Source organism: Microcaecilia unicolor, chromosome 11 (genome assembly GCF_901765095.1).
Source record: "Microcaecilia unicolor chromosome 11, aMicUni1.1, whole genome shotgun sequence".
Lineage (NCBI taxonomy): Eukaryota > Metazoa > Chordata > Amphibia > Gymnophiona > Siphonopidae > Microcaecilia > Microcaecilia unicolor.
This window is the reverse complement of record NC_044041.1, coordinates 5,627,505-5,652,173: the sequence shown is the minus strand read 5'-3', so window position 1 is coordinate 5,652,173 and position 24,669 is coordinate 5,627,505. Positions and strand designations below refer to the sequence as shown.

The window sequence follows — 24,669 nt, the reverse complement described above, 5'->3', positions numbered from 1 at the left end:
CCCATCTGTTACAAACAGATTTTTCTGTTGAGCGTTTCAATTAAATTTAAATACAGCAAAATTATGAGTAAGCCAGAGGTATTAAATTTGTTTTTTTTTCCCCATTGACCTCATAAAGGGAATAAAATTCTCATAAGTTAGGCACAGATACTGCAAAATTTGCCAGCCTGCTTACTAACTTTTTTCCTGTGACTTGTGAAAAATGGGGGATACGTTCCCGGCTCTATCTCCTCAGCTAATGCTTAATCACTCTGCACTGATTGGCTTGGCTATGATCCTCATTGATGCTGCAAGAATAACACTTTGTTTGCCAAACTGGGAGTAGTTGGTTGTTACCGTCTCCTCAGCTGAGAATCGGCAATGTTAAGATGGCAGTATGTGTCTGCCATGTAAGGGTACCTCTTTACATGCTTTTCCTACCCTACCCACCTGTACCCATATTCATTGTAGCCTGAGCTAGCCACTTGCAGGGGGCTGTTTCTCCACACCAGCGCTGTTCTGCCCCTTCCATGCCCTGGCTACTTTGAGAGGCTGGACCTCTCCCTGTGCCTGAGGTGCCAGGACTACAGTTCTCCTGGGTGCAGACATGCTCTTGGACACTATTACCCTCCTCCCTTTGCTGGTCCTCCCCCCCCCCCCCCCCCCCCCCCCACCTTCTCCCTGGCAGCTCCTGTGATGCCATCGGCCTATTCCCACCCTTTCCAGTGATTTCATTCATGCCACTCTCCATCCTCTCCTGTGCACACCATACAACACACCTTACGCACAGAGCAGCTGCCTGGTCAACAAATTAGGCCTCAACATATATGACAGCCAACCTACTTATGCTCAGACTAACACTTTGCGTCACACTCCCACTCACTCCAAGCAGGGCTACAAACCAGGCCCATTCCCTTCTCACAGCTTCTTGCCACACAAACAGTTATGCTGAGAACTGCTGTCCTTATTTAAGAGGAAAATGATATGAGCAATGCACGATGGCATGGTATCCACAGATAGTGTGCACTGTGACAACACATGCTACTGCAGCAGACCTGGTTACATGGCGCGTTACTATTTATGGATGCTTTCTTAGCACACGTGCTTTAACATGTAACGCACACCTTGTCCAGTAACACGTGGTATATAAGCCCATTAGCACATGTAAATGGTAAATCCCTTACCATACTTTACTGAACACACTCCTATGCCCCTCTTTTTCAAAAGCCCATTCGCACCACATTTGCAAACCAGGCCCAGCATGAGGAATGTTGGCTTTTCTATAAGCTCCCAAGATCTCAGTCTTAATTAAACTAAAGGGCAAAGCAATCACTACCTCCATCCAGTGGTCCATGAGACCCAATTTCCTCCAAAGGCTTCAAAAAGGGTGCTACCAACTGTATATCCTTAACAAAATACCCTCCTTTAAAAGCATAGTTTCCAATAGCTGCCCTGAGGCACTCCAGATGTTAGTCAGCTAATAATTGATACTGGACATTTACTGCCACCAAAAATCCACATAACTAAAAATAGATTTCTTATCCATTTTAAGTTAAACGGTATGTGGCCCACTGAAAATTTACCTCTTTATATTCATGACATTCCCAGGCTACAGTTAAGGACAGGTATATTTTTGTTTACTCTATTTACTGATGGTTGGAGGTCAGTGATTACTACCAGTTCCACTTCCCCCAATATACAAGAACCTCTTAATATCCCCCTTTTTTTTAAGTTGTTTGATTAATCACTGCAATTGTTTTCTGCAATTACACCACCAACATAAAGGAACAGAGCCTGTGAATATAGCTGTGTCCCACCAGTAAAACATCTGTTGGGGAATTTTCTGCAATTCTTAGCTGGTTTTGATTGGATATTTTGTTTGTTTCTTTTTGCATTTTTAACTTTCTTGTCTGTACTTTTTTTGGCAATTTATTTGATTATGATGCAGACTGTCTATCCCCTTGAACTTGAAAAAACAATTAGAGAAAATTAAAGTATCAGCTGTGAGAGGGAGAACAGCAATGAAGGAGGAGGTGTTAAGCGTACACACCAGAGAAATTCTGAGAATTTGGACCCAAATGAGATGAAAAGGAAGATGGAATAAAAGGGACAAAGCTAACACTTCATCACACTTCTCTCTAAGGATTTCAGGCTTACTTTTAAAATTCCATTTAATATTTAGCAAACTTATTACAGTGGAAGAACTACTCAGGTAGTTTCTTTGTCTTATTCCTTCATCACCTGTCTTTTTCTAATGTACCAGGTTGCCAAAATATGACTTCCTTTGCAGTTACTGCCTCTGATCTAAACAGATGCTATTCAAATCTGACTAGTGAGAGGTGTGTTCTGAGAAAGGGGCCAACAGCATTGAAGCTTAAACTTTTGGAGAGAAGAGCCTTGTGTTTCCTTAAGGAACAGATATAAAGCCCACAGAAGACTTGGCTCCCTGCTCTAAGGTAAGGTGTTGCCAGTCTGGTCCATGGCTGTCTGCTGGTGCATACTAAAAGGAGAGATGCCTGTCCCCAAAAAGACTTAAGGCACTTCTAGGGTTATTGGTCTGATCCACAACTGTTTCCTGAGACATGGAGTGCCCTAAAGGAGCAGGGAGTGGTCATCGGGGAGACCTGCTGATCATAGGCGCCCTGTATAAGAGGAGCCCAATCGTCGACTTCCGCTTGTGGTGCAGCCCACCCTCCCGCCCCGCGCATTTTCATCTTTTATTTCCATGGCAGCAGCGTCAATGAAGAAAAAGACTACAGGCTCGCCGCCAGCTTCTCCCTTCTCTCTGCACACAGTGTCCCACTCTCGCGGAAACAGGAAATGCATCACCGCAGAAGGCGGGACACTGTGTGCAGAGAGAAGGGAGAAGCTGGCGGCGAGCCTGTAGTCTTTTTCTTCATTGACGTCGCTGCCACGGAGCATATGGAGGTAAGCTCCGCCCCCTTTAGCCTCCCCAAACAGTTGGGCTACCGACCGTCTATGCTGCTGATCTTCTAAAGGAGAGACTAATACTGTGACAGTCCTTGTTCTGAGGTTTCTGGGGAGGGTTTGTAGATGAAGGGGTGATCTTTTTGGAAACACCAGTTTGTTTGGCTTTTCTTTTTTTTATCTTGCCTGTTTGATTGTGGAGTTCTTTTCTAATGTTTTATGTTTTTAATTTTTAAATTGTAAACTGCTTTGATATTTTATTATGTATTGCGGTATATTAAAGGTCAATAAACTATAATGCTGAAACCAGTGGAGCTGGTGAGTGCTAACACTTTAAATTACAAGACATAGAATCCACCCAGGGTCTTATCAATCTTCCAGGCCTAAAGAGAGAACAAGCACTAGAGAATATAGAGCCACAGTGGAGTGATAAAGGAGATATATGTGTGAGTGGTGCACTGAGGAACAGTTTGTTCATTAAAAAATACGGGGATAACTATTGCTCAATACACTACTGTAACTGGTGAAGGAGAGGGCTACTGAATGAGAACAAAGGCACCATTAAATGGAGGAAGGATTTTCACGACCATCCAGCATGTGAAAGATGCTTGAGTTTGAAGTACAGAAAACTGTTCAGAGGAGATCAGGAATTATGACTCCAATGGGAGTTTTTGATTCTTTACTGTCTACTTGCCTTATTGTTTTCTTATCCCCTCTTGTGCATATCATTGTACATTATTCAAGAGTCCATTAAAAGTGAGTTTTATTCTAATTAATACAATCTAATTATTATTAACAGCTCTCTACTGGAGGTCCCTTAACAGTCTGTATGCTGTGAAAGAGAAGTTGAGAAGAGCTGCAGCACTTCTTGGCTACAGATACCACTACATTTGGTTTGTACACTAGCCTCTGGGGTAGCCCTCAGACTTGTTAACCTGACAGGTCTGCTACACCAAATTCAGGGGGTCTTTTACTAAACCCCGGCAGCGTTTTTAGCTCATGATAGAAATCAGCTGGCACTGAGGCTTAGTAAAAGATCCCCTCAGTTTACTGTTTCTATTTTCATACTTTTCATGTAGAAGGATTCCCAGCAAACCCACTTTTCATATGGCAAATACTAGGGCTACAGAACAAATTTATTAGTTTGGATCCTGGGGGGGGGGGGGGGCAGCAAACTGACTCTACACTGTAACCCTTCTTTAAGCATATGCAGGCCCCACATGTAGCAGCAAGACAACTACCCAAAACTTGGTTCAAATCCTGTCTGTGTTTGGCACCTTTCTGTAGTGAGAAACCCACTATTGCTCTCAATCTTCTCATCATTCACATCCACAAACCCACTGCGCACAGTGACATGGATTAAAATTATAAGTTAATGGGTGAGAATTCATAAATCAAAGTTTATCTGTTGATTCATAGTCAACAGCAAAACTCTAAACACTATGGAGGAATTCTGCAAGTGGGTGGCCCCCGTTTAGGTGCCCTGAGCCCAGGCGGTGAAAGTTTATTCTATAATGGTAGCTGGGCACCACTTAAGCACATCCTTACACAACAATGCTTGGGTGTCCTGCTAGCACTTACATATAACATAGTAAAATGACAGCAGATGAAGACTTGAATGGTCCATCCAGTCTGCCCAACAGTCATACTCATTATCAATTCACGATTAAAATAACAATGAATGTACGTAACTACATAAGTATTGCTATACTGGGACAGACTAAAGGTCCATCAAGCCCAGCATCTTGTTTCCAGCAGTGGCCAATCCAGGTTACAAGTACAACACATTTTATGCTGCTTATCCTAGAAATAAGCAGTGGATTTTCCATAATCTTCTGCTATTACTAGATGTACATTCTCTTTATAATTCTTATATATTTCTTAAATATCTCTTACTATGTATGCTTGTTAAAATTCTACTATGTTTTATCATTATCATGTCATCCAAAATCCTTCTGCTATTACTAATTGTATACTTTCTCATGTATTCTCATTATTCATGATGTATTGTTAGCCACATTCAGCCTGCAAAGAGGTGGGAAAATGTGGGATACAAATGCAACAAACAAATAAATAAATAAGTCCATTTTGAAAATGGCTTATGGACTTTTCTTTTAGGAAGCCATCCAAACCTTTTTTAAACCCTGCTAAGCTAACTGCTTTTACTACATTCTCTAGCAATGAATGCCAGAGTTTAATTACATGTTGAGTGAAGAAATATTTTCTCCGATTCATTTTAAATTTACTATTTTGTACCTTCATTGCATTCCCCCTAGTCCTAGTATTTTTAGAAAGAGTAAACAAGCAATTCACATCTACCCATTCCACTCCACTCATTATTTTATAGACCCCTATCATATTTCCCTTCAGTCGACTTTTCTCGAAGCTGAAGAGTCCTAGCCGCTTCAGCCTTTCCTCATAGAGAAGACATCCCATCCCCTTTATCATTTTCGTCGGCCTTCTCTGTACCTTCTCTATTTCCACTATATCTTTTTTGAGATGCTGCAACCAGAATTGAACACAGTATTCGAGGTGCGGTCGCACCATGGAGCGATTAAAGGCATTATAATGTCCTCATTTTTTTTGTCCATAACTTTCCTAATAATACCTAACATTCTATTTGCTTTCTTAGCCACTGCCGCCGCACACTGAGCAGAGGGTTTCAATGTATCATCAACGATGACACCTAGATTCCTTTCTTGGTCAGTGACTCCTAATGTGGAACCTTGCATTATGTAGCTATAGTTCGGGTTCCTTTTTCTCACATGCATCACTTTGTACTTGCTCACATTAAACGTCATCTGCCATTTGGATGCCCAGTCTCATAAGGTCCTGTTGTAATTTTTCCAATCCTCTTGCAATTCAACAACTTTGAATAACTTTGTGTCGTTAGCAAATTTAATTATCTCACTAGTTACTCCCATCTTTAGATCATTTATAAATATACTAAAAAGCAGCAGCACCAGGAAGTTGCGGGCTATTAGAATTATAATAATATAATGTAATGTAACCTCTCAATCTATGTAGAGAGACACATTCCACCCAGGATAATGTCATCTTCCTTTTGTCTACTTTGGGTTCAGAACCACCAGAAGGGATTTTTTTTACCACCTCCTTCCCCGGAATCTGAGAATTTACAAAGTGGCCTAAAGGATTATCCAGATCCAGATCACGTACAGAAGAAATTGTCACCTAAGGTGTAAGAGTTTTCTGTGGGGATCTCCTCTGATCCTTCTCCTTCTGCTACAAATTAATCTCCTTATTAAGATATCTCTTACCTATGGTTTCTTTGACACATGCCCTGGGAGGTTCCTGTGCTTTTGACACAGGAGTCAGAATCTTGGTCAGATGTTTTTGGACTTGAGGCCATTTTGTAAGAGGGCACCTGGTTTAAGAGGGTAAGTAGGTGCCTACTTTTTATAAAAACACGTGAGGCACCTGTGTTTTTATATAAAAACAAAACTAGTGTCAGAGGCAGAAATCAAGCAGGTATAAATGCCCACACCTAGATTATTCAAATAAGCATGTAAATTAGTATAGTTTAGTTATGCACATGCTTGCTTCTCTTCCTGCCCCTGTACACATCTACTGGCAAAGTACATGCTATCAGGTCAAAGCTCATACTTTTATGCTGGTCAGTATTTTATGTATGTGACTATATGGCCGTACACACACAAAGATGACTATTGTAAAATTACTCCCTTAAAATACATAGAATCTCTAAAAACCACAGTGATAGTTCGTGTACATGGCTTATTGCAAGAGCAGCAGTTTTGTATGTGGCAGACTCTAGACTCTTCACCTTGCCTCTAAGAAATTAGATTTGAAGTACAAAGTATAACCAATTCCAAGATTCAGCACAGTACAGCTTTGTCTTACTTCTGTTGTAGTAGCTGGAAAAGATCCAAGACAGAACACTTGGACAGGAGTGTTCCAGGGAGCAATGATATCAGCGACATTAACGGCTCTTCAGCTCTACATGGTGCAATATATTCATTCTGTTCTTTAATAACTGCAGGCTTTTACATCTCTTCTAGCCCTATTAGCACAGTTTGAATTGATGGTTGCTCTTGCTGAGGCAGATGAATGTGGGAACCATTTTAATCATTTAGCTTATGATATCTTTGACACCTCTTCTAAAAGCTCAGTTTCTGCCATTGCTGCTGGATGACTAGCATGGTTTCAAGCCTCTGGGTTACAAGAAAAGACACATTCTAAGTTGGCAGATCAACCTTGCACTGCACTACATTCTTTGGTGCCAAGGTTAGAGAGGCCACTGTACCATGTTTAATTCAAATCTCCCTGCTGTTGCTTTAGAGGTCACAATATCCTCTAGGCCAGCGGTTCCCAAACTGGGTGCCACAACGAACTCTCAGGGATGCCGTGACACATCGCTCCCTACTTTCTCCTCCCGCAGTTTCAGCATCTGCCACTTCCTGCTTCTTCCCCCACCGCCACTGCAGTGCTTGCAGCTTACATTTTCAGCCATCTATTTTTCATTGATTTTTGAAAAAAATATTCAGAAAACAAATGAGGAAACTTTTCAAAAATGATTTATTATCAATTTCAAATATGAGAAATCACAATCACATATTGTAACTATTAGAAATAATAAGACAAAAGTTGAGGTAACACAAAAGGAAATAAAATAATAAACTATTCAACCACAATATAAAGATCCAAGATTACACAATAAACAAAAGAAAATTTTACTAAATTTTTACATAACATAATCATCTCTAGACATGTTCTAGCTGACCTCAGTGGATTGTGGGACAGATACTTGGATCCTTTCCTCTTCTCTAGCCACAATAAATTCTATCAATTGTTTAAGGTCAAAAAACATATGACTTAAAAAAAAAACCAATAACACACAAACAAGGAAATCTCAATAATGACTTCAGTCCCAACGCTTATAGTCTTGGCCACAAAGCCAAGAATTCTTGGTGTCGTTTCTGAGTATCTCTTGACAAATCAGGAAATATTCTTATCTTTGACCCCAAAACCTTCCCATCCATTACGGGGAAATAAGACTTCAAAACCAAAGTTTGGTCCATTTCTAAAGCAAAAGTTGCTGTCAAGGTGGTTCTGTGAGTCACAAGCTCCAAAGATGACTTTTAGAGGCATGTTGACTCAGGTTCAATAAAATGGGCCTCAATCACAACCTTCGAGCTTGCCAATTCTCCTACTGCATGAACCACTGAATTTAGAATTGAGTTCAGAAGCGGCATAGCTTCCCAAACAGAGTCCAATGTAACTGTTTCAGGCTTTTGCAACCTTGGTACAACCATCTCTGGAGATTTCTTACATTCCCCTACCCCAATGGAGATACAGCAGGTTGCAAATGTTGTCCTTTAATGGGACTGATGGAAACCAAGGGAGAGGAAGAAGCCAACAGCTTGTCCCACGATAAAGGAAGCGGGTATAACAACTCTGCCCCGTGTCTCTCCCAACTACTGCCACTTTACTCCCAGGCTGCACTGAACTACGCCCCTGCGGGGGAGGGACTGAGCAAAACACCACTCACACTGCCGCCAGGAGAGATTTCATTAACCGGCATGGTCGATTGAAGAGCTGAGGCTGGTAAACCGGAGGAAGCTCAAAATTGCTCCAGAGTCGTCTGCCGTATTCTGGCGGACTATCCCTTTCCTTTTCCTCCCCATATTCCTAGGGGAGATCAGGACTTCCAGCCACTGCAAACTTCATACAGGTAAGAGCTCCCTAAGGCGCGTCTGCTTACACGGCCATCTTGGATCAACAAGAGGAAACTCAAATTATAGGAGAATTTTATTTCTGCATTCATTTGGTAGACTAAAGAGACCACAAAATCTGGAGAGGGCTGCTGCACATGTTCAGAGCTTTTCATTAGTTTTCAGCTCTGGGACAGCTATGGGTGACATCACTAACTTGTGCACCTGATAATGCCCTGCTTGTAGCAGGAAAAACAGCTGTTCCTGATCAACCTGCTCTCCCTCACTCATGATTTTATAAACCTCTATTGTATCCCTTCTCAATCATCTCTTTTTCAGACTGAAAAGCCCTAATCTGTTCAACCTTGCTCTGTACGGGAGCCACTCCTTTCCCTTTACCATTTTTGTCCCAGAGGGATTATGATGTTATCTGTTTTATTCCCCATTCCCTTCTTGATAATTCCTTACATTCTATTTGCTTTGTTGACTGCCATTACACACTTAGGAGGAGTATCCTAGTGGTTAGTGCATGGACTTTGATCCTGGGGAACTGGGTTTGATTCCCACTGCTGCTCCTTGTGACTCTGGGCAAGTCACTTAACCCTCCATTGCCCCTGGTACAAAATAAGTACCTGAATATATGTAAACCGCTTTGAATGTAGTTGCAAAAACCTCAGAAAGGCAGTATATCAAGTCCCATTCCATTTACTGAGCAGCGTTATAGGTGTGAATGTTTTTAACACGCGTTAACCATGTATGTGCCTACAATATCCCTATAGGCGCCTACATGGTTTATTTATTTTTCTTATTTATTTGTTGACATTTATATCCCACATTGTCCCAAACAAGTTTGAGTTCAATGTGGCTTACAATAAACAATATAGATGCATAACAAAGAATAACGCATAAGAAAGTAATTTGTTGTAAGAATCCAATTTTTCAATACAGTATCATAAACATACTGGAATAGCTACGGATGTTTAACATTTAGAAAATCTATTATGAATGAGAAATTGTACATGAAGCAAAGAGAAGGTTAATGGCAAATAGAGTAATAACTAATTCAGGTAATAATTAATTGTTTGAGATATGGTTGTTCTTTGTGAGGGTTTGTTTGAATAGGAACGATTTGAGGATTTTGCGGAATCTAGCATATTCCTGTATATTTCTTATTTTGGGTGGTAAGGAGTTTCACCATTGGATCCTAGGTAAGTGAAGTCTGCAGAGTGGACAGTTTTGTAGGCAGCTTAAGGATTACAGTGTAGTGGCCATAATGACTCCAAAATCCTTTTCCTTGTCCTTACATGGAACCTAGCTAGCATTGTTTAACTAAAGGTAGGATTATTTTTCTTTATGTTCATCACTTTGAATTTCTCCATATTTTGATGCTCACTTCTCCAGTCTGGCCAGGCCTGTCTACATTTCTTCATAATTTTAACTATTTGAGGCTCTTTTTTCCAGATTGTTAGACATCAGGCCCCAGCACAAGCTCCCCTGATATTCAGCAGCATTTGACCGACCATGATCGGCACCTGGCCAGTTAAACGCTGGAAAACCGGCAGTCCGCCAATATTCAGTGGTACATTGCCAGCTGTGTACTGCTGAATACTGCCGGTTAGTGGCTAGTGGATAGCCAGTTATATTGAGCGATATAACCGGCTATCAGCCAATTTTTAAACCGTGACTAGCGTTTGGCTGCCATATTTGGTTATGTGCAACCCGCAGAAAGCCTGTGAGGGAATCCAAGGGACCGTTAGATCACAAAGGAGCAAAAGGGGCACTCAGGGAGGACTAGGCCATAGCGGAGAAACTGAATGAATTCTTTGCTTCTGTCTTTACGGAAGAAGATGTAAGAGATCTGCCTGTACCAGAAATGGTTTCAAAGGATGATGATGCGGAGGAACTGAAAGAAATCTTGGTGAACCTGGAAGATGTACTGAGCCAGACTGACAAATTAAAGACTACTAATCATCTGGACCGAATGGCATTCATCCAAGGGTACTCAAAGAACTCAAGCATGAAATTGCTGATCTGCTGTTAGTAATATGTAACCTGTCGTTAAAATTGTCCATAGTACCCGAAGACTAGCGTGTGGCCAATGTGATGCTGTAATGACTGTGGTCATGACTCCACTTTCGGACTCACCTTGCCTTCTGGTGGTCAGCTTCAGAGGTGGCTCCAGTATGTTTTTTTTCCTTGCATTGTTGCCTCTGCTACCACTTCTATGTTTCAAGTCTCACTCTGGTGTTCAGTGTGTTTCAAACCTCTTTCCTGTATTCATGACATCATCAGTGAAGGCCTTAATAAGGAAGTTGAGGACATTCATTCAGGGCCTTTGCTTTGCCAAAGGTCTCCAGGTTTGTTGGTGTGCTTGTGTAGCACTTCTGCCTTGTTTCCTAGTCGGTGTGCTTGTGTGGCACTTCCGTCTTGTTTCCTAGCCTGTGTGGGCACTTCTGCCTTGTTTCTTTTGTTTGCTAGTGTGCCTGTGTGGTACTTCTGCCTTGGTTATTATCTGTTTGCCTGCGTGCTAGGGTTAGCACTTCTGTCTTGGTTATTGCCTGTTTGATCTGTTGTTTGAATCTGAGTGACTGTGTGGCACAGCCTTGCTCCTCTGTGGCTTCCCTATACCCTTTGAGTGGCCGTGTGGCCCAGCCTCGAGTTGCTTCCTTGTGTAGCTTCCCTTACCCTAGTGTCCCTGTGGACCAGCCTAATGTTCTGCTTAGTCTGCCTTGCCTAGCGTTCTGCCTAGTCTGCCCTACCTAGTGTTCTGCCTAGTCTGCCTTGTCTTGAGTTGTGCCTAGTCTGCTTCTGCTTGTGTGTATGTGCCTTCTATTATGCCTTCTGCCATTGTGTTTGGATTCCAGTTCGGCTTTGCGGCCAGTTTCAGTGTCTTTCTTCTAGCTTTACATGGCTCTGCTCCTGTATATTCTGTTCTTGCCTAGCCAAGCTCTGCTTCTGTGTTCCTGCCTAGCCAAGCTCAGTTCCTGTGTACCCCCATTCCTGCCTGTGCAATTTTGCACTTCTAGTCTGTTCCAGTTCTGCCTAGTCAAGCTTAGTTCCTGCGTACCCCGCTCCTGCCTGTGTGCTCATTGCACTCCTAGTCTGTTCCAGTACTGCCTAGTCAAGCTCAGTTCCTGCGTACCCTGTTCCTGTCTGTGTGCTATTACACTTCGTCTGTTCCAGTCCTGCCTGTTTAGTCACTCCTGGTTGGAAAGTTCGCCTGCTGCTGCTGTTTGTCGGTATGTTTCCCTGAATCCGTGACAGTTTGCAAAGGCCCCCGGGGTCGTGATCGTGACAGACGCTGATTTTTTTTTAAAGGGTTCTAGGGGTATTCCAGGAAATTACAGATCAGTAAGCCTGATGTCAGTGCCGGGCAAAATAGTGGAAACTATTATAAAGAATAAAATTACGGAGCATATAAATAAAAATGGTTTAATGGGACAGAGTCAGCATGGGTTCAGCCAAGGTAAGTCTTGCCTCACCAGTTTGCTTCATTTTTTGAAGACGTGAATAAACATGTGGATAAAGGTGAGACGGTTGATGTAGTGTATCTAGATTTTCAGAAAGCTTTTGATAATGGTCCTCAGTTGAAACTCCTGAGGAAAATTAAGAGTCATGGGATAGGAGGCAGGGTACTGGTGTAGATTAGGCATTGGTTATTAGACAGAAACAGAGGTAGGGTTAACGGTGGAGTGTTGAAGGGATCTGTATTGGGACTGGGGCTATTTATCATATTTATAAATGATATGGAAATCAGAACAATGAGTGAGGTGATTAAATTTGCAGATGATACAAAACTATTCAAGGTTGTTAAAACCGGTGCAGACTATGAAATATTGCAGGAAGACCTTAGGAAATTGGAAGACTGGGCATTCAAATGGCAGATAAAATTTAATATGGGCAAATGCAAAGTGATGCACATTGGAAAGAATAATCCGAATCATAGTTGCTGATGCTAGGGTCCACCTTGGGGGGGGGGGACAGTGCTCAAAAAAAAGATATAGGTGTCATTGTAGATAATACACTGAAATCTTCTGCTCAGTGTGTGGCGGCAGCCAAAAATGCAAACAGGATGCTAGAAATAATTGGGAAAGGGATGGTGAATAAAACTGAAAATACTACGCTGCCTCCGTCCTTCTTTGTTTATTTTGTACAGCGCTGCGTAACCCTAGTAGCGCTCTAGAAATGTTAAGTAGTAAGTAGTAGTGTATCACTCCATGGTGTGACCGCACCTTGAGTATTGTGTTCAGTTCTGGTCACTATATCTCAAAAACGATATAGCGGAATTAGTAAAGATTCAAAGAAGAGCAACCAAAATGATAAAGGGGATGGAACTCCTCTCATATGAGGAAAGGCTAAAGAGGTTAGGGCACTTCAGCTTGGAAAACAGAAAGATGAGGGGAGATATGATTGAGGTCTATAAAATCCTGAGTGGTGTAGAACGAGAAGAAGTAAATCGATTTTTTTCTCCTTCCAAAAGTACAAAGACTACGGGACACTCTAGGAAGTTACATGGAAATACTTTTAAAACAAATAGGTGGAAATATGTTTTCACTCAACGAATAGTTAAGCTCTGGAACTCTTTGCCGGAGGGTGTGGAAACAGCAGTTAGTGTATCTGGGTTTAAAAAAGGTTTGGACAAATTCCTGGAGGAAAAGTCCATAGTCTGCTATTGAGACAGACATGGGGAAGCAACTGCTTGCCCCGGGATTGGTAGCATAGAATGTTGCTACTAATTTGGTTTCTGCCAGGTACATGTGACCTGGTTTGGCCACTGTTTGGAAAACTATTTCTGGGCTAGATGGACCTTTGGTCTGACCCCAATGTGGCTACTCTTATACTCTAAATCCTGAAGCTGAATATGTCAGGGATGCCCCGATACAGAGGCCCTAGGAGGAGAGAAGCCGCCCTGTAGTGTAAGAGTTCCCCTGCTGATGTGCAGTGATAATGACTTGGCTGAGGAATGCCACTTTTACTATTTGACAGAGACTTGAAAGTTGTGTTTTGAGTTCTGGCTGGAGCCAGACCTGGGACTTGGAAAAGAACCAAGAACTTACAGGTTGTGTTGGGGCGTGGCAGCCCCCACCAGTCAGAAACTATGTTTGGGCCTGTTGGCCAAAGGCATGCTTGAGACTGTGTTTATTGAATGAAGGAAGGTTTTGCAACTTATGTTCCTGGCCTTGTGAAGTAACAGGCCTCACGACTCAGATAAGTAAATACTTATTTTTGCTTATATCCTTTTGTCTGGCTGTGTTCTTCCACCAGCCCAGCCTCAGCCCTCGCTCAGGGAATCACACCAGGATATGTGTGCATATTGCTTATCTGTATGTGAACATACAAAGATGCACGTTGCTCTAAGATGACTTTACAATCTTTCCTTTCAGAAAGTCAGTTAAAAACTATAGCTATGTGATGCAAGGTTCCACATTAGGAGAAAAAGGATTTAGGTGTCATCACTGATGATACGTTGAAACCCTCTGCTCATTGCTCTGTGGCAGCTAAGAAAGCAAATTGAATGTTTGGAATTATTAGGAAAGGAATGGAGAATATTATAATGCCTTTGTATCACTCCATGGTGCGACTACACCTTGAATATTGTGTTTTAGTTATCACATCTTAAAAAAGAGCAGGATTAGAAATTGCACAAAGAAGGGTGACAAAAATGATAACAGGGATTTGATGACTTCCCTATGAGGAAAGGCTAAAGAGGCTAGGGTTCTTCAGCTTGGAGAAAAGATGGCTGATGGGAGATATTATAGACGTCTATAATGGAACAGGTAGACGTGAATCACTTGTTTACTCTTTCCAAAAATACAAGGACTAGAGGGCACGCAATGAAGATACTAAGTAGTAAATTTAGAACAAATCAGAAAATGATTCTTCACTTACCCCATCCCTTTACAAAGCCGTGTGGCAATGCTGGCACAGCCCATTCACTTTGAATGGGCTGTGTTGGCATTACCCGCACCGGCAGCCGCTAGCGCAGCTTGTAAAAGGGGCGGGGGGGGTTAGTATGTAATTAAACTCTGGAATTCATTGCCAGAAGAATGTGGTAAAAGCAGTTAGCTTAGCAGGGTTTAAAAAAGGTTTGGCTAATTTCCCTAAAAGGTCCATAAACCATTATTATGATGGACTTGGGAACATTCATTACTTTTTTACAGGATAAGCAAAATTAAATCTGTTTTTTCTCTTTTGGTATATTTGCCAGGTACTTGTGACCTGGATTTGCCACTGCTGGAAACAGGATACTGGGATTGATGGACCTTTGGTCTGTCCTAGTATGACAAGGCTTATGCTCTTATGCCAGCAGCTAACTTACCAAGGCAAATTTATACCTTAGGAGCCATTGATTTACATATCTGAGAGGGCCCCTCCTAAATATTTGGATCCTAGGCACATGCCTAGTTAGCCTATGCTTTAATCTTACCCTGCTTTTAGCTTTACGGTGGTGTGATTCTGGCTACATTACCTGGTAGTGCTGCTCCCTGTAGTTTGCACAGCCAAGGTGTTACATGAGCCCAGTTTCAGGTCTGCCAGGTCTCTTGCTTCAGGAGTCCCACCCAGTGCAATAAAACATGTCCTGCTGCTCCTAACTGCACCATTTCTCTGTGCTGACATAGTGAACAGATTTCCATCATGCCTGGAAACCTGAGGCCAACCAGAAGAGCCAGAAGGTGGGGGAAGGGGGGGCAGAAACTCTCCTTTTTGAAAATTGTTCCCCCCTGACAGATAAGTTATACAGTATAAAATCTTGCACAAGTCATATGTAACTCCCTCCGTTCCTACCTTGTTGATTTTGTTGGTTTGGGGAGGGTCCTGGCTGATGTGGCAGATCTGAAAAGCGAGGCGCTTCCGCAAGGGGTTGTTAATGTCACATGGCACAGATTCTGTACGAACTAATCTGCTGCAGCATGAAAATAGACATTAAAGTATATTATATAGCTGGAAATGGGAATGTCCAAAATCAGATTCATTAAGTTCTCAACAAAGAGCCTCATCAGCCCTGTAATAAAAGCTGATCTGAATTCTTATCTCCTGAGCCTGGAGCAAGAGTCCCATCTGCCTTTGTAGCAAAGATATAGAAAGTTTTATTCATTTATTCAAGTATCTCACTCGCAAACTCTGGTGATTCCTAACAGAGAATGAAATGAATGAAAACTTTATACTGTCTACAACACTTATAAGATAATTGTGGAGAACAAGTGAGGAGACTACATTCCTTTTCTCTGGAGTAACAGGAAAAAAAAAACCCATTTCCTGCTGTCTGCTGGATATCCAGCACATGTCCTTCATTTATCCACTAGGACAACAATGCAGAGAGATTCGCAGCCCAGATTTTACAATGGGGAACTGCAAATACCAGAATGCACCCATAGTTTCTTTTTTTTTTAGGACAAAAACGTGCTGCTGCCGATGGACTCCTTTTTTCAAATGCTGGGGGAAATATTTGGGTAAATATTCACAGGTGTTTAAGTGGACAGGAGAGAGACTCCTGTTTAAAGCACGATTAACAGGCTGAGAGGGGAGTTTCAGCAGATCTTATCCCTATGGTTAGTGGCAGGACAGTCCGGGGGCGGTATCAGGGCAGACCACGAAGATATGCGGGCACCAGTGATATTCAATGCCAGTGATCACATGCCTAAGCAGTTCTATCTTTGCCCGGTTAGGTATGAGGTACCAGCATCCAAACAGTCTCACTCAGCTGATGGCTGACCAGCATTGGTTGAATATCACCTGGGGCATGTCCTATCAGTGCAGAGTCTCTTACCTCCTCGGTGAATGATGAGTAGGTGGCATGGAGGAGCCTCTTTGGTGCATTTGTTGTGGCACTTTAACCTAAGGACAGAAGTACAGCACAAGAAGATGTGAAATCCTTACCTGGACACATCTCCCACAGCTTGCACCTTACCATCAAATTATTACCACATCTTAGGTTTCCTCCTTACACAAAAATGTGTAAAGAAGGGAAACAGTTTGCCATTTAATTATATAGCATTAAAAATAAGCCAATGTCTTATAGCAGCAGAGTTAGGTATCTCAGCAGCATACAGATTCACAACTTTCAATTCAGGTGTCTAAAATGAGGTTCCTATGTTTACGTCAGCCATGGACTCCCTAAGTGCAGGTGCCATTAATTAGGCCACTCACTGTTGGAATTTAGGGCTGGTCACACCCACCTTCTAAACACCTACATTTTAGGAACCTTAAAAATGTAGGGGCCCTTTTAATAAGCAGCACTAAAAAGTGGTCTACGCTATCCCCAGCGGGGGTCCTTCCCTTGTGTTTAGGCCAGTTTTAGTGCTGCTGGGAAATAGCCAATTTTACTATTTCTTCCAATAATGGCCACACACCAATTTTCCCATTAGCACTTGCTGACACCTATTTTGTAGGGCTTCGCATGCTGATCTTGTGCTAATCAGTTAGCGAGCGGCAATGCCCAGATTAGCATAGCTGTGTCCACTCTCTGCCCCCAAGCATGCCCCCGTTTTCTGTTGTGGCTTTTTTCAGGGCTCCAGTGAAACCTGTGATAATAGCACTTGTTGGAAGGCTATCTCTGTTGGCTATCCTGGGCAGTTGAGGTTTCTTTCTTGTTAAATAATATTTATTTTAGCCCAAATTCTCTTCCATTTTGTCTTGAGCAAAAAATAGTTTGTTATTATATTAAATAAATGTTACCATATTTTGATAACTTCCAATTCCTTCTTGGAAGCAGAAGTTATTAGGCTGATAATTACCCCTTTATCTAACTATACTTGGAATGAACTTCCTGGGCCCATCGCCAGGCCCCCTCCCTGCCCATCTTCGAGTCCTTGCTCAAAGTCCACCTCTCAATGTCACCCTTCAGCACCTAACCATCTACCTCTATTCAGGAAATCTAGACTGCCCCAACTTGACATTTCGTCCTTTAGATTGTAAGCTCCTTTGAGCAGGGACTGTCCTTCTTTGTTAAACTGTACAGCGCTGCGTAACCCTAGTAGCGCTCTAGAAATGTTAAGTAGTAGTAGTAGTAGTAGTTAACTGAGGGCTGGTTAGAATAGGGGAATTTGGAGATTGTCTATGTTATCATTATAATTGTTATGATTCGGTAAGTTTTAAAATACTTGTCTTCCAGCAGTGGAATCTGCTAAGTTTAAATGAATGAATTCCCTTATATTCTAGTCACAGTGGATATTTGTTAGCTATATCTGTATAGATTTGGTCAAAGAATCAGGATAATTAGTATGTGTTAGTTACAGCTCTAGAAAGATGGAAGCAAAACAGGACACAAATGTATCAAGCATCAACAATTAGACAATTAAAACTGCTCAGACTGCTGACAGTGTCACAGCAGTGATGGAAAAGTGTTCTCATTTTGGAACAAAGTGGGCAGGGCAGTGTTAAACATACTGTAGTCCTAGGAAGAAAACTTGGGAGGGAGCCCGCAAAGCCCACTGGCATCTCCTGCAGCTTTAAGCAGATTTGGGGGCCCCCTGTATCAAAGGGATCACCGGCAAGTTACTGCTTTGCACCACCTCCTAATGCCAGCCCATGCAGCTGGTGGAAGCATGCAAAGTATGGTCCATAGTAGGGCCAATTAACATTTTGACCTATAGGCAAGCGCTGTACAGCAGATTCAGAGGGAAGGGGGATATGTTCAGGAGATCACCCATACGGACTGGAGAGCCAGAGAGAAGCAGAGATGCCACAACTTTTAAAGCAGCATTTACTTTTGGTGCCTTCCTCCACCAAGTCTCTCTGCCAAACTTATAGGAAAACCACATTTATGGGCCAATGATCAGAAGCAACACTGGCGTTAGAGGCTCTTAGCGCCATACTAGTGCCTGTGTTTCATACCACCCCATGCTCAGAGCCACTAAGCAAGTAAAACAATGTGCTTGTGGGCTCTGACCTCAAGTAGCATGCAAATGCATGCTAAACGCTTTCCTTCCCAATGATGGGCAGACAGCCAAACATTGGTGTGCTGTCCACGGCAAACCCTACACCAGCTCAGAGCTGGCATTAGGGTTTGCAGACCATTGGAGGAATGGTGAGCCCTGTCCAGAATGCATTTGCATGCTAGCAGGCCCCACATACATTTGCATGTTATTGTCTCTGACCATAAGGATGGTACAGTCCCGAACTGTTCCAGCGCTTTTTAAGAAGTTATTTAAGACTCAATGAGGAATTCTGGGCTGGGGCCTGGAACCATGGCAGCAGACATCAAAATTTTGTTCTTTTCTATCCTATTATGAAATTGGAGTTCTTTTCTGTTATTGTGTGTTTTTTTATCATTTATATGTACTCCGCCCTGATGGATTTGTTTCCTTGGGCAGTTAATCAAATGTAAAAAACCTGAACCAGTGGTTCTTACCCCAGTCTTCTGGATACACCCAGCCAGTCAACTATTCAGGATACTCATAATGAATATGCATGAGATAGATTTGTACACAATGGAGGTAGTACATGAAAATTTATCACTTGCATATTCATTGTGGATATTCTGAAAAACTAACTGGCAAACTGTGAATCTCAAAGGTTGGGTTAAGAACCCCTGCCTCAAAGTCAGTAAAAACAGGCTCCTTTATTTATTTCCAAAACACGACACGCCCCCCGGCGCAATGACACCCCCTCTGGCACATCAACCCCCCCCCCCCGGGTGCATACTTAGCTGCTGGGAGCAGCCACGGAGCTCTCAGCTCTGCTGGCTCCCTGCTCCCTCTGCCCCGGAACAGGAAGTAACCTGTTCCGGGGCAGAGGGAGCAGGGAACCAGCGGAGGTGACAGGCACGCAACTGCTCTCTGCACCCCTCCAGCGGCGTGCACCCGGGGCAGACCACCCCCAACGCCCCCCCACCCTTGGTACGCCGCTGCTGCAAGTGCATTGTAAAATGCTGCTAAGCCAATAATTCCAAAACCTGCCTGAGGAACCCCAGCCAGTCAAGTTTTCAGAGTATCTTCAATGAATATTCATGAGATCGATTTGCATACACTAAAGGACATTTTCAATATGACATCTAAGTCCAATTTGGGACGTTTGTGAAAAACGTCCAAAATCAAGTGACAAATAGAGCAATTTTCAAACCAGACAAACATCTGGTGTTTTTGCTTTGAAAATCAAAATTTTCTAGATGTTTTTGTGCTCAGTGCATCTTTCTTTAGGTACCATTTTAAAAAAGAAAGTGCTATGGAAAAATGCACAAAACAAGCCATTGGGATGTCTGGGGGAAGGGCCAGACATCATAGCAGAGCAGTGCAGCAGCCTAGGGGCACTGCAGTGCACTTCACATGAAAGGTCCCAGATACAACTTCACCACAACCCCCTTATTTGTAAGGGGAGCCCTGCAAAACTTACCAAAACCTATTGTATATACTACTACTATAGCCCTTATGGCTGCAGGTGTCACCTATATGTGGGTACGGCAGGTTTTTGGTGGGGTTAGGAGGCTCACACTTTCCACCACACATAGCAATTAGAGTGGGATATGGCCTAGTGGTTAGAACACCAGACTTGATATCCAGAGGTGGCTGGTTCAAATCCCACTGCTGCTTCTTGTGATCCTGGACAAGTTACTTAACCCTCCAATGCCTGAGGTATCAACTTAGATTGTGAGCCCTCTAGGGACAGGGAAATGCCCAGTGTACCTGAATGTAACTCACCTTGTGAGCAAAATCTAAATACAATTTCTACAGTTCACTGCACTGACCACTAGCTTGCTGCTCTAATAGGAATGGCCATCATGGCTGAAGCCATCATACATCTTTGGGGGGTGGGGTGGGAAGGGGTCAGTGACCACTAGGGGATATAAGGGGAAGGTCTTTACCGGTTATTTAGGCATCTTTTGTTAACTTAGTCCTGTCTGAATAGGGTCTAGACAAAGCTTGTATCAATTTTGCCCCAGAGGTTTTGGTTTGTTCCATTATGGCAGATAAACATCTAACCCAAGTCGCACCCAAAACATACCTTCAACATGCCCCCCTTGAAATCTGGATGAACTGCTGAGAAAAACATCTCAAATCAGAGTTTACAAAATCACAACTTGGACGTTTTTGTGAGAAAAACCCTCTTCTGCTGCTTTATGACTATTTTCAAACTTTTTTCTCTTTTGAAAATGAGCACCACTGCCTCCTTGGTTTGCAAATCTATCGCACTGCTATTCGTGTGAATACCTTGTAAACCTCACTGGACAGATTTGGGAATAACTATATTAAGTGGTTTACAAAACAAAGTTGAAACAGGGTAGAGATGGGAAAGAAAAAAAGAGCAGAGGTGAGAGAAAGATGTAGGAAGGATATGGTAAAGAGTTGAGGTGGGGCAAGCTGGTTTCTAGGTGGAAATGGAGGGGGTGTCTAAGTGCTGGTCTCAATGCTCTGCTCAAAGAACCAGGTTTGAATTAATTTTTTGAACTTGGGAAAGAAGATTCCAGTCTGGCTTCTGAATTCTATCCACCCTTTTGCAGTGTTTATGTACGTACTGTTGGTACTGAAAGAACATAAAATAATCAGAGTCACAGCTGGCTACTGACTCTGTCCACCTAGGTTTGACCCAACTTGGAGGCAGATTCCACATATGTGTATTTGTATTCAGTTTCCCTTATCTAAGAATACTTCAACCCTGTGCATAGCCACATAAATCAAAAACTATTGAGACTTAATTGGAATCTTAGGGAAAAAAGCAGCTTTGAACCAGGATGAAGTAAGCTCTCAAAATCCAAGCAAATTTAAAGCAGAAATTCAAAGATCTATACCTAAATTGAATCAGATCACAGGAAGGCACCTCTCCTTAATATCCTATTGTGTAAGTAAACATGTAGAATGCAAGCAGCATATCTTGATAACAAATTCCTTACAGAAAATCTGGGCTATCACAAATAGAAATCTTGTCAATCAAGGTAAGCCACGCTTCTCTCTATCAGATTTAATGTATTGGCTCCCAGATCCATTAATGGAAGGTAAGGTGCCTGCTCTCTCTTATTGCCTTCGAAGAAAGGAACAAATTATTGCATGACTGACACCATTGCAATGTGTTCAAATGTGTGCATTTGAAACCAATGCAGAAAATAAAACTGTGATCCCCTTGGCCATACACCAGCTTATCCTCTCCGTTAGTTTTATAGACAATATTTAAATTCCTGAAAGGTATTAATAATGCGCAAACAATAAACCTCTCTCAGTGAAAAGGAATTTGTTGAACTAGAGGTCAAGAAATGTAACTCCAAGGGTTTAGATTTAGGAATGTTGTGATTTTGGTTTCATGGAAAGAGCCTTCTAGAGTGGTTGTGGAGGATAAAATGGTGACAAGGGTTGTGGAATAAATAGAGAATTCTTATTGACAATTAGCGAAGGCATAGTGGAAACAGGACCTAATGCCACCACAGGCCATAAGGACTGTCAAGAGACAACAGGCATGAAGCAGCGGTTATGACCTTAACAGCAGGGGTCAGATTGCAATAAGCATTCAAGAAGGTCCAGCATTTTCTGTTTTGTGCTACGTGATCAGTGAGTTGACAACACACATACAAGTAGGACTCCTCGTTTTGCATTTACTACTTGGTGTATTTATTGACCCCTGATGCAGACGCTTTTTTAGCGTCGAAAAACGGCCTGTGTCGGGTCGTTATCATTGATATAATAAAGACTGATGGACTCACGTCTCCAGTGGTGAATCGTCTTTTAGTCTCTACTTTTGCCTTCTGTGATTCATCATCGTAGAGAACTTCTCCTGTTCTATATTTTGGATCCCAGTGCCTCCAGCAAGAAGGCTAGGTAGGCCCGACAGTGAAGTCAAGCTCAACAGCCCAAAATGGATCCAGATGTGATAGGCAGACTATGAGCCCCGCCCAACTGCCAGAGATGGAGCCAGGCTCGGGCACAGCAATTGAGCCTGGCGCAACGACTAGAGACAGAACAAGCCTTGACTGCCAGAGCCAGGGAAGGACAAAGAGCTAGAGATGGAACAAAGCTCGACTCCAAGAAAATGGAGCAAGATGCAACCTGCCAAATGGGCCAGACACCACCAGGAACAACTGAGCAATACTCGAACTCCAGAAGCAAAGCAAGATGAGGCATCCAGAGACTGAACTCCAGTCGACATCTGGGGATGAAGTGCTGTGCTCGATCCCATGAGACAGAGCCAGAGCCAGCCCCCAAGATGGAGCAAGACTTACCTCCAAGATGGAGAAAGATCATGAGTCCAAGGCAGAACGAAGCTGTTATTCGGGATGTGAGCCAGGCCGAGGCCTAGTATAGAATTTTGGCCAAGGCCTAGGGTAGACCGAACAGGCCCTACGCACCCCCCTGCCACCAAGCCCCGCACACACAATAGCCAACAGGCACCACCAGAAAATGGGAGATAGAGCATTCAGGCGGCCTCACGGCCAATCAGGAACCCACTCGCGCAGAGTCCAAGCAAGCGGGGCCTCACGGTCGACCGGAAACCCAGTCACATTCTGGGAAGGAGAAATAACAACCAAGAGCTCCCCAAGGAACTGGAGCACAAGCAGAGCACACAGTGCAGGAAAGACACAAGGGAAGGGGTGCGAGACAGAAGCCTCTAAAGGTATACACAAAGCTGTGCCACAGGGCGATCAAGAATACCGGAAGCCCAGAAGGGAAACACTCTAGGCTGTATCATACAGCACTCAAGGGAAAGAGGGAATCAACTATAGGAATACACTCTAGGCTGACCATTCAGCACATAGTGAAAGGGATGCCACTCAAGGAATACTCTAAGGTGTGCCACTAGGCACTCAAGGGAAAAGGAAAACCTCTCACGAATACATTAGGCTGTGCCATACAGCACTCAAGGGAACTAGACTGCACCTACAGCATACAAAGATACAGGAAGTTCCACAAGGGAACACACTAGGCTGTACCATACAGCCCACAAGGTAAGGGAGAACTACCTATAAGAATACACAAAGCTGTCCCCACAACACACAAGGGAAAAGGGAACTGCTATAGGAATATACAGGGCAGTGCCACACAGCACACAAGGAAAGGGAAATTTAAGCAAACAGAGGAAGCTGCCTTGACACACACAGACCAGGGAAAGGAACACTGCTCACTAGAAGCAGGAGAGAGATTCAGCAACAAAGAGAACTTAAAACAAACAAACAGGAGCAAAATACAGGGACAAGGGGAACTGCCAAACTGGAGGCAGAACCACAGGGAGCAGAGCCAAAGCTCAGCCCAACAAAGAGAGAAACTAAACAAACAAAAGAATGATACAAGGCACAAGCTTACCACAGCACAACATTAGAGAAGCAGAAAGCAGACCCAGGTTTAGTGAAGTGAGGCAATCAAGCTCCTGCTGGGAAAGCCCAGCCCACACACACAGAATAAACAAGCAACCGAGGAGAAAAGCTAAACTCCAATGGAAACACAAGCACCCAAGCACAGGCTGGCTTCAGTTGAGCAAACAAAGCAATCAACGCTAAAGCAAGGATTGCAGGGAAAGGCAGAACTTAAGCGGATCAGGCTTCTGACGTCTGCTGGCTCAGCCCCTGACAAGCCAATCAGGACCGAGTCCCAAACATTCTCCTGCCTATCCAGCAGAATCATAACAGAAGCTCAGTAGCCAAAGACGGATTCAGGATGCCAGATTGAAACGTCCTGGCCCAACAGCCAGCCGGCAAAGACAGTGCAAGGCTTGACATCTAGAGATGCGCTCAAACCTGTCATCCAGAGACAGGGCAAGACTCGACTCCAGTGAAGTGCTCGCCCCGCCCCGATTGCCCAGAGATGGAACCACATGCCACTGCATGAGCAGGGCGCAACCCGCAGAGGCCGCAACACAGCCCGCCGCTCAGAAACGGAGCAAGGCTCAGCAGCCAAGGACGGAGTAAGGCTTCATGTACCGAGAGGTGAAAGGCGTGGTAAATCGAGACAGCGCAAGGTGCCACCACCAGAGCTAGAGCAAGGCTTGAAATTCAAAGACAGAGAAATATTCAACCTCCCGAGTTGGAATAAGGCTTGAAAAGAGAAAAGCCTTGACCCCCAGCGACAGAGCGAGGCACAATGGCGCAACGCCCGACCTCCAAAAAGAGAGCCAGGCCTGACGTCCAGAGACAGAGCCAGGCTCGATGTCCAGAGAT

At 43.3% G+C, this 24,669-nt stretch overlaps 1 protein-coding gene across 1 annotated transcript in view; it reads right to left on the bottom strand.

Annotated features, from left to right (window-relative positions):
- LOC115480048 (kinase suppressor of Ras 2-like) overlaps positions 1–24,669 on the bottom strand; it is a 577,290-nt gene that overhangs the window by 235,324 nt on the left and 317,297 nt on the right. The window contains exons 8-9 of the mRNA XM_030218456.1: positions 16,332–16,433; positions 15,384–15,501 (exon numbers count right to left, since the gene is read on the bottom strand). Coding sequence (XP_030074316.1) covers positions 15,384–15,501; positions 16,332–16,433 — 220 coding nt within the window. The remainder of the gene's footprint in view (positions 1–15,383; positions 15,502–16,331; positions 16,434–24,669) is intronic.